The sequence below is a fragment of the Nematolebias whitei genome, chromosome 6, assembly GCF_014905685.2.
Source record: "Nematolebias whitei isolate Nwh7 chromosome 6, NemWhi1, whole genome shotgun sequence".
Classification (NCBI taxonomy): Eukaryota; Metazoa; Chordata; class Actinopteri; order Cyprinodontiformes; family Rivulidae; genus Nematolebias; species Nematolebias whitei.
Window position 1 is genome coordinate 11733604 of NC_056503.1, and position 11188 is coordinate 11744791.

An 11188-nucleotide genomic window follows, 5' to 3' on the forward strand; every position below is an offset into this window, starting at 1 on the left:
TTTTTTTGTTGATTTGCTTTGTTTTGTTTTTTTGAATGTCCAGAGGACCAGATTTAACTTTTTTAGATTAAATTTGAGGTACAACTTTACTGCAGTCTTGAAGCTACAGACGTGTGAAGCACACGATAACTTTGATTTTAATGACTTGTGGTATCTACAAGGCTGTGCTGTCAAAAACGCTAAACGAACAACATGCCTCTCTGGAGATTGTTGTTTTAGACCTGACACTTCCTTTTGTGTCTTCCACTTTTTTCATGTTTTTAAGAACACAACACGCTGTCATAAGGAAGGACTGACCAAAAAAATGAATGAACTTCAGAAACTTTTGTTTGAGATCACATTAAAATATTACAAGAATTCCTGGCTCCTTAGGATCTTTTATAACGTATGAGTCACACAAAATCAACAACAATAAGAGAAATGGAAAGTGTTTCCTTTATTTTATGACATGTCCTTTCATGGACCACCTCTCAGCAGACACACCCCAGCACCTCGGAGAACTCAACTAAAGCACTTAACACACCTATGACCTGCTGTGTCACTGCACTCTCACCCACACCATCTGCCACATGTGGACAGGTAACTCAAGCCTGCAAATGGAGACGTGCATACGCCAACGCTCAAGCATGTGAACCGAAGGCCTACAGCCAAAGCGTGTGCAAAAAGTACAACGATTCAAAAGAGATGAACACATCTTTACGGTTACATCGAAGTAAAAAAAACAAAAAAAAAACACGTTGACATGAAGAGTTTGAATCAGGAAAATCACCCTTTTAAAAAAAAACAAGCACACTCCGCACATAAGCGACCCGTTTTGGTGACACGGCTCTCAGCGTGTGGCACAGTTACAAAACAATCATGTCTAAGTTAAAGCTCCACCTCAGAGCTGGTGTTGAAGCTCATGCAGTGGGGAAGAAAGTAAAATCTTACAACTTTATATTCATGAGAGCCTCTGCACAGACACATGCGGGCCTCTTGCTCCATCCAGTGGTTACTGACAGAACTACAGCTGCACGTGATCCCAGCAGTGAACGAGACCTCCTGTTCTGGAAACTGTCCAAACAGCATTTGTGTCCACACAGGATGAAGGTGACGAACACATGCCCATTTTCAAATATTACACACAGGAAGGTAACATTTATGTGCTCCAAATGATTTTACAGTAGTCCTTCGCAGTTTGACTTTCGTAGACTCGCTCTTTCGCGCCTTTTCAACGATTGTCAATTTAAATGTTACTCACGTGATTGGGACAGTACAGGATCATGGTATATGGACTGTACTTGTGTAGCACCTTTCTATCTTACCAACATACTCAAAGCATTTTACAACACAATCTGTGCCTCATTTACCCGTTCAGATAGCACTCTACTATATACAAAAACTAATCAGTGCTTATTCATACACTGGTGGGACACACCTCTGAGGCTATGAGGGGTTCAGCATCTTGTCCAGGGCCACTTCAGCATGTGACTGCTGGTGGACTTGAACCTCCAACTCTTGCAATGGAGAACAACTGCTCTAACCACTCAGCCATGGCCGCCGATAAAAAGTTAATAAAAAAAAAAAAAAACTTTGAATAGGCGCCACCATTTTGTAGTTTTCTTTCAATACGCCTACACTGTAATGTCAGTCAAAAGAACTACACTACCCAGAAGCCAACAGTGCTTCTGGGGGCTGCTTTTTGCTGAAACGGAGGAAAAGTTTTGCAACGCAAATCTACATTATCTATTAAGCTTAAAGAACTTGCAGGTAAGTTGCAAATAATCCTTAAGCTGAATTATCCACGTGCGCATGAACCTGGACGAGGCGGTGGGCTTCATGCTGCAGGGTAGGTCTGCAGAACCAGAACCGAGCCCGACCCGAACAGAGCTGCTGTTCTGCAGAGCGGGTGAGTAAAATGTTGCAGTACTGTACAGCACATACATGTATGTTGTTACAATGATGGTTTAGGAGTTAAGAACATTGCAAGAGTGTGGGAAGGGTTTATAAAGCATTAAAACATATAAAAATACTAAAATAAATATAGCGTTCCTACTTGGCGGTTTCTCACCTATCACAGGAGTGTTTGGAATGAAACCCCCGCGATAATCGAGGGGTTACACTGTATTTTTACTAAACTGAAACTAAAATCATTAATAACTGCAGCCATTTTTTTTTTTTAGAAAATAAAAAAAAGATAAAAACACAACTCCTGTTTCACTAAGTTTGTGTTTTTTCCTTAAACCTTTAAAAAAATTGCTTTGATCTTAGTGAGAACGTATTGAAATAGATGATAAATTTGGTATTTGCGCTGCATCTCTCCTTCATAACCCAAAACAAAATGAATATTAATGGCTTTAGGTCCGCGCTGGCTTTACTAAGTTGTTTTTTTTTTAAACATGCTTTACAGAACTAGTTATTTTTCTCTGTGTGAAGGGAGTGCTCAGCATCCCAACTAATAAAAAGTGTAGAACATATAGTGAGGTCTATAAATACTTGTACAATAATTAATACTTCATACAACAAAACTAAACATAAGCTTTTAAGATGCTCGCTATTGTAAATTTAATTTAATGATTTATTTAATGGTCGACATGTTGCAATAAATATTAAAGACAGACCTCATCATATAAGAAATGTATTTTCTCAGATTTGACATTCCTCGAGGCTCAATGGGATTTACCTGTATAAATAAAGGTTGATTGATTCAACAACCTGTTGAGCTAATTGTGGTTTAATCCATGAATAGCTACAGCAATCTTTTTATATCTCATAAATCAAACGTTAGATGCTGGAGAGTGTTCGTGTGTGGTACCTGGTCACATCCTCTGGGTTACTTGTCCTTGCTGCCTCCAGAAGAGCATCACCTTGGCATGTCAAAGATACACACACACACAAAGTCACTTACGAATAAAACACAAAAATGATAACTACAGAGTCAAGTACATGTATATAATCCACAGTGGGTTTTGTTTGTTACTTTTTAGGCAAATTTTAAATCACGCTTATGGTTAATTTCTATGGTTTCTATATTAATGTTACAAATTTACAGCATTTTCTAAAGTAAGAACATTTTTGTATACACGACGAACAAAACAACAAAAAGACAAAAATAATTTAAAAATCATTCAGTTGGAGTGAAGCAAATAAAAAATGTGAGCTGACAAAAGTATTAAAATCATATAAAGACCTAAAACTAAACATAAAACAGTCATTAGAAAAATGCTTATTATTTTTTACTTAACCTTTATTTATACAGGCAGTCTCACTGAGTCACGAGGACTCATTTTCACATTTTCGGGTCTGTTTGGGAGCAGCTGGGGGGTTAGGGCCTTGCTCAGGGGCCCTGGGGTGGAGGCAGGTGTGGGCGTTTCATGTTTTCTACCCACATTTTGTTGTAGGTCCGGGGAGTTGAACCTGCGACCTTCCGATCACATGCCCACCTTCTCTAACCTCTGCGCCACCACTCCTCTAAAACACCATTAAGCCCTCCCCACATTTAAAACACCACAGAGATTTTATTCTGACTTCCAGAGGACGCAAACTCGTCAGATTATTTTCAGGATTATTCAGTGTACCTTTGTTATCGGAGTCTTTTCTCAGACAGAAGGCCAGCGCTGCTGCCGACAGCACCCCGGCAGAGGCGAGCCCTGCGCGGCCAGCTGCTCCGCCTCGACCCCCGTCCTCCCAGTACTGGTTGTTGTTGCGCCCCCTGCTGGCCAAAGCGGCCCACGAGCTGCGGCGGTTCTCCAGGTTCGACAGCCATCTTGGGGCGAGGTGGTGATACTGCACCGATGGGTTTACACTCGAGCCCGAGGTCTCCTCCGACAGAATCCCCCTCCTGGACACCCGGGACGTGGAAATGACGGGGTGGCGGTTCGTCTCCGCCGGTGAGTCGCGGATGCTCGGACTTCTTGTGGCGCCGCTGGTCTGGAGCACGCGACTGCACGGTGACAGGCTGCGCGACCTTCGCGTTAGTAGCCTGGTAGGAACAGATGACAACATGGCGATAAACTCGCGGAAAACGGGAAGGTGGACGAAACTCTCAGTCCGACGCTAATCCCAGAAGAACAATATATCCAGGGAGTCCAGCACAGCGTCTCAGTTCAAGGTGTAAAGACCCCAGATCCCCCAGTTCACCGGCAGCACGTTAAACACATCAGGACAAAAATAATCGTCGGAGCGTGGACGTCACTAGAACCCGCGATGCATTCTGGGAAAGAGAGTTCTATCTGTGTAACTGGCCGAAAGGTGCCAGTTTTTTTACTTATTAGTTGAAGACCTAAACAAAAGCCTAACTTGTCCAACGTTTAAAAGCTGCTTCTTTGTAGATAACCCGACTAAAATTATCTTTTATATACGTGTGTTGACTGAATATGATAGCTAAATGAATAGACCAAGTAGAAGTTTCTTTTTAGCAGAAAGCTTTTTCTTTACATCCCTTTCATTATCTCCAAACAACAGAGAGAGGGATATTTAGATTTTCAGTGGGTTTCTCTTTTGTCCACTCCAACAACTGCTCTCTAAATAACTTACACAAATGTGATGTTTTAAGCTGTTTGGTAAAAGTACATGCACTTATGCATCATGGCCACCAGATGGCACAAAGACATGGGTTAGAGGTTAAATGCATAAAAGTAAGCTTCAAAAAAGAAAATGGAACGCAAATAATCTAAATTTTCACACAAAGCACTGTTTTCCTCATAAAATATGAATGAGCACTATACAATTCTGAGTAAACTCAAACAATGGTATCAAATTACTTTAATTTATTTTATGTATTTTTTTGTTATTCTGCTCTATGAATGAAATGTTAGGTTTAATAATATGCCAGCTGATTCCTATTAACTCGACGGTGTGTGTGTTTAAAAAGTAATAATTTGTTCAAGCTTTTCCATGGGTATAAACAGTTTGAGTCTCTCAAAAACACAAGGAGCACGGTGGCGCAACTGGTAGAGCTGCTGCCTCTCAGCGAGAAGGTCCTTGGTTCAAACCCCGGTCCAGGGGCCTTTCTGGGTGGAGTTTGCATGTTCTCTCCGTGCATGCGTGGGTTTTCTCCGGGTGCTCCGGTTTCCTCCCACAGACCAAAAACATGCATGTTAGGCTGATTGGTAACTCTAAATTGTCCCTAGGTGTGAGTGAGAGAGTGAATGGTTGTTTGTCTCGTTTGTCTCTATGTGGCCCTGTGATGGACTTGCGACCCGTCCAGGGTGTACCCCGCCCCTCGCACAGTGATTGCTGGACATGGGCACCAGCGACCCCCGTGACCCAAAAATGGAATAAACGGGTAAAGATAATGGATGGATGGATGGATGGAAAAACACAAGGAGCGAAATAATTCTGTTTGTTCATGGAAGAGCCCCTGGCCTAACACACGTGTGTACTAAGGAAAAGCCCATTGGGACAGTCTTTAATCAATAAAAGAAACAGTACTTTTAATGCAGTTAAGTTGTATTTTAATTAGAAGGTTTTTTTTGTTTTGTTTTATCACACTATAGCAAACTGTTAAAATTAACTAAAAACATTAGATTCAAAATAACTGTAAATCAAATAATACCCATCTATCCATTCATCCTCTTAAACTGCTTTTCCATACAGGGTCACAGAGCTGGTGTATCTCCAGCAGCAGAGGCAGGTTACAGGTTACAAGTTCAAACAACGCCCATCTATCTTTTTTTTCAGTGTACCTACTCAGTAAATATTATGTCAGGTTTGTTTTCTTGCAACCATATCCTTTAGAATAATCCATCCATCCATCATCTTCTGCTTGTTCTCAAGTCAGGTCACGGGGGCAGCAGCTTGAGCAGGGAGGTCCAGACATCTTTTTTCACAGCCACCTCTTCCACCTCTTCTGGGAGGACCCCAAAGTGATCCCAGGCCAACTGAGAGACATAGTCTCTCCAGTGTGTCCTGGGTCTTCCCCGAGGTCTCCTCTCAGTCGGACATGCCCGAAGCACCTCCCTAGGGAGGCACCCAGGAAGCATCCTTACCAGATGCCCAAACCACCTCAACTGGTTCCTCTCGATGTGGAGGAGCAACAGTTTTTACTCCAAGTCTCTCTCGGATAACTGAACTTCTCACCCTTTCTCTAAGGGAGAGTCCATCTACCTTGTGGAGGAAACTCATTTCAACCACCTGTATCTGCGATCTCATTCTTTCGGTCATTACCCACAGAGTTTGTGACCATAGGTGAAGGTAGGAACATAGACCGATAGTAAACAGAGAGCTTTGCCTCAGCTGTCTGTTCACCACAATGGATCAGCACAGAGTCCACAATACTGCAGATGCTGCATCAATCCATCTGTCAACCTCATGCTCCATTCTTCCCTCACTCGTGAACAAAACCCCGAGATACTTGAACTCCTCCACTTGAGGCAGAACCTCACCCTCGACCTGAAGAAAGCAATCCACCCTTTTCCGACTGAGGACCATGGCCTCAGATTTGGAGGTGCTGATTCTCATCCCAGATACTTCACACTCAGCTGTGAACTGTTCCAGTGAGAGCTGAAGATCACAGCACAATGACGCCAACAGGACCACTTCATCTGCAAAGAGCAGAGGTGGAATCCTGAGACCACCGAACCGGAAACCTTCCACCCGCTGGCTGCACCGAGAAATTCTGTCCATAAAAGTTATGAACAGAGTCGGTGACAATGAGCAGCCCTGGAGGAGTTCGACCATCTCCCACTCTGAAGGGGTCAGACTTACTGCCGGCAATGTGAACCAAACTCTTGCACCACTTGTATAGGGACTGAGCAGGCCTTAACAACGGGCCCCCAATCCCATACTCATGGAGCACCCCCACAGTTTACTCCGAGGAACACGGTTGAATGCCTTCTCCAAGCCCACAAAACATGTAGACTAGATGGGCAAACTCCCATGACCCCTCGAGGACCCCAGTGAGGGTAAAGAGCTGATCCAGTGTTCTACAGCCAGGACAGAACCTGCATTGTTCCTCCTGGATCTGAGGTTTGACCAATGATCGGACTCGCTTCTCCAGTACCCCTGAATAGACCTTACCAGGGAGGCTGAGGAGAGTGATGCCCCTATAATTGGAGCACACCCTCCAGTCCCCCTTTTTGAAAAGGGGAACCACCACCCCAGTCTGCCAATCCAGTGGCACTGCCCCTGATGTCCACGCAATGTTACAAAGGCGTGTCAACCAAGACAGCCCAACAACAAACATCCAGAGCCTTAAGGAAATCAGGGTGAATCTCATCCACCCCCGGAGCCCTGCCGCCGCAGAGCTTTTTAACTACCTCAGCGACCTCAGCCAGTTATGGAAAGACTAAGCAATATATAATATGAGCAAAATACAATATAATTAATATGTAATATAACTCAAAGTTTCAGGAATGTTCAAACCTCTACAGTGAAACATAATCTGAAATATTGCACTTTTATTTCGTAAAAAGAGCAAAGTCACACATCAGAATTTTGCGTCATACCTTTTGTCTTGTAACAGAAAATCAACAATGCATCCTTACATTATACACATTATAAAGGCCAAAGACGGAGTGTAAACCTGAGGAAACCCAGTTCATCACTTCCTGCAATCAAAACCTGATGGTGACCCTGAGATAACTTTATCAGCTTGCTTCTGTCGTTTACATTCTCATTTCCTGTAGAGAAGTGATGCTGCAAGACATTAACAAACACTCATTTACACTGAAAGCATTAGGAAATAATTTAGGATAAGAACAACACTTGTTTAGTAAAAATAACACCTGCGGGATCAATAATGTTCTATCTTATCGTATCTTGTGAACTTGTGATGGACTGGTCACCTGTCCAGGATGTACCCCGCTGAAGACAGGTACCAGGTCTGACGACACAAAATAAGAACAAATCAGTAAAGAAAGTAGATGGATGGATTCATGGATACTTTGGATAGATTTTTCAGACATTCAAGGTTATATTGATTTATATTTTATATTTGTCACAGAATACACAATGATTTAAGAAAAAAAAAGCATGCCCTTACACTTCAGTGCAGTATACTTGTACTTTATTTAATGGGTATGTGATGTACTAGTACTACTGTGCTTAAGTCAACATGACTCATAGAGAACAGCATACTCTACCATCATAAATCCACTGGCATATTTCAGAGTTGTCACTGTGGGTTTGCTGTCAGACATGTGACATTAATTTCCCCCAAAAGACACATCTGTTGTGACAATGTATTTTCACTGGCTCTGAGAGGCAATGTAGAAGTCTGGGTGCTGCTTGGAGTTAACGATTTTAAACAAAAAAGGCCAAAAGTGACCAGATTTGTAGGACATTAATTACTACTAGCGGTTTTGATTCATATATATATATTTTCCATCCATCCATTATCTTTTACCCGCTTCTTCCTTTTTGGGTCACGGGGGTCGCCGATGCCCACATCCAGCAGTCACAGTGCGAGGGACGGGGTACACCCTGGACAGGTCGCAGTCCATCACAGGGACACAGAGACAAATGAGACAAACAACCATTCACTCTCTCACTCACACCTAGGGACAATTTAGAGTTATCAATCAGCCTTGGTCTGTGGGAGGAAACCGGAGTACCCGGAGTATCTGAGAGCGCACGCTGTAGCTGCACTCACACAGGACATTATTACCTGCAGTGTTCCCTCAGTGCGGACTGAACTAGGCAAAAGGGCCTTCTCCTACTCCGCTCCTGTTTCCTGGAATATATCTGTGCTATATCTAATCTGTGCTTTGGATCACATTCAAACACTGATGGGACACACATCTGAAGCAATGAGGGGTTCAGTGTCTTGCCCAGGGACACTTCAACATGTGACTGCTGGTGGAACCGAACCCCCAACTCTCCCACTGGAGGACGACTGCTCTAACTACTCAGCCACCCCAAAATCACATTAATCAGACGGTTTAGTTTTACACTTCTTCTTTTGACTGCTTCCTTCTTCAGGTGTCACGACGGCAATCTATCGCACGCGAAGACTTGGCAATTGTTTTTACACCGGATGCTCTTCCTGACGCAGCCATAGACCACCGAGCTACCACAGCCCTCTGTGTGGAGCAGAGAGCTGCCATTAGTGGTGCAAATGAAGGTAGAGACGGGTGCTTTACCGTTCCCACCCACATTTTGATGTTGGTCCATGGGGTTGAACCAGCGATCTTCCGATCACAGGCTCACCTTCTCTAACCTCTGCACCCTTACAAAGAGGGGAGTGATGGCGCAGGGAGTAAGAGATTTTAAACATTTGATAAGGTCAATAGAAAATTCTAAGCAAATACGTATGTTTTTGTTTTTAGTATTTTACTTTGTTTTTTCTTGATTTGACTGTTTTTTTATTTGATTTTTAATTGCTTTGTGTTGAAGTATTGTTGTCTGTATGTTATATTTTGTCAGGTTAAAACAGGTCTCTCTTGAAAATGAGTCCTCGTGACTCAGTGAGACTAACCTGTATAAAGGTTGAATGAATGAAAAAAAAAAACTTTCCCCAAAGTAACTAAAAATAAATGTTGTACTTTTCCAGCAGTTGCCCTTCGACATTCTACCTTAAGGGGTATCATGCAATCTTCATCTTTAAACGTCTGGTATCTGAAGAATTGATCCACCTCTTGCTCCAGGGTGTTTGTGGGAACTTCCAGTCCTCTGGTGTAGAATGAAACCAACTTCTTACATGACAATTCTTAACTTAGTCAAAGAGTCATAAATACTTGTATCTATGTCACATCCATTTCACACAGTTTGCGTCCTTCTACATTTAAGCATTGAAAACAATGTACAAATTTGTCCAACATTTATTTCCCTTTTATGTTGATTATCAGTCATGCATAACACAAACATCAAAATATTTGCTTATCTGTGCAGGAACATGCAAATTACTCACATAAATCATTCATTTAAATGTAGTTTCAATTTCAGACTGGCCATGAACATGAATTTTCATCTATTGCAATCTCTCAATCCTCATCCCTTATCTGGTTATGACAAACAAAGGTTATGACATTTTTCAAACCACAATTCAAACATTCCCGTTAATGACGTTTAAACCAGTTCATCTGCCATGGTTAAGATTCCATGCAGAATTATTTCATCACGTACGCTCCTTTGGAACTGTCAATTTATCAGTGTAGAGAGGACTGTCAAAAGCACCTTGAGGAGCACCTCTCTTAGTGCATGAGCACTCGTCTGCTGAGTCTGGTGATCTGGAAATATCACCGAAAATGGCATTACCAACTGTAACAGAGAGAATGTAACTGTAGGGTAAAACGAAGCGTTATACCTCCACAGGACCACCACACGTCGGCTCGTGTGCAGAAATGCTGTGAGAGTAGTTGTGAGGTGTCATTGACAGTCTGAACACAATTATTCACATGTCTCAAAGACATTCCAGAAGACAAAGTCCTTGCAAACAGGTAGTGTCCAGATGATGGTTTAAAAAGAGGGCGGCATGGTGGAGCAGTTGGTAGGGCTGTAGCCTGTCAGCGAGAAGGTCACTGGATCGAGTCCTGGACCTTGCTGGGTAGAGTTTGCTTGTTCTCTCCATGCATGTGTCGGTTTTCTCCGTGTACTCAGGCTTCCTTCCACAGACCAGAAACATGCATGTTAGGCAGATTGGTAACTCTGAATTGTCCCTAGGTGTGTGTGTGAGAGTGAATGTCTCTGTCCCCTAGACCTGTGACACCCTGGGCTGGAGACCTGTCCAGGGTGTCCCCCACCTCTCAACAGTGACTGCTGGATATGGGCACCAGTGACCCCCGCAACCCGGAAAGGAAGAAGTGGGTAAAGATAATGGATGGTTTAAAAAGAACAAGCAAGTTTATTTTAGTGCCCATTAATGTAAGAAAGAGTTGTGAAATGTTCTTTTGTAAGATGTAGCCAGATCTTGGTCATCTTACTACCAGTCCAAGTCTATCTCTTAGCAACTGTCTTTGTGGACAGTAAAATCAAACAACACTCCTACTAAGGGCCACGCCACCTATTCTCTATGTTTACTCTTGCAAACATCACACAAATTTTCGAATGTTTCTATTTTTCTGTATTAAATTTTTTCTTAAATGATTTATGAGCTCATTTCATTTTTCATCAGTTCGGGCCAATTACCTCTTTTTGACAACCTGAAAGGATTTTATTTAGAACGAACACTCGTAGTATGTCGCAGCATTTTATTTTCACCATTACAGCAGCCAGCGCCCAACCTGACAACTGAGCCTCTTGTATTGTTTTCACCCAAGTCCAGTCTGGG

General features: G+C 42.6%; 1 protein-coding gene across 1 annotated transcript in view; it reads right to left on the reverse strand.

Annotated features, from left to right (window-relative positions):
• Window positions 1–4140, reverse strand: part of clpb (caseinolytic mitochondrial matrix peptidase chaperone subunit B) — a 60221-nt gene extending 56081 nt beyond the window's left edge. Inside the window, exons 1-2 of the mRNA XM_037678036.1 lie at window positions 3558–4140; window positions 2795–2846 (exon numbers count right to left, since the gene is read on the reverse strand). Of these exons, the coding sequence (XP_037533964.1) occupies window positions 2795–2846; window positions 3558–3984 (479 nt within the window). The 5' untranslated portion in view covers window positions 3985–4140. The remainder of the gene's footprint in view (window positions 1–2794; window positions 2847–3557) is intronic.
• Window positions 4141–11188: the final 7048 nt, after the last annotated feature.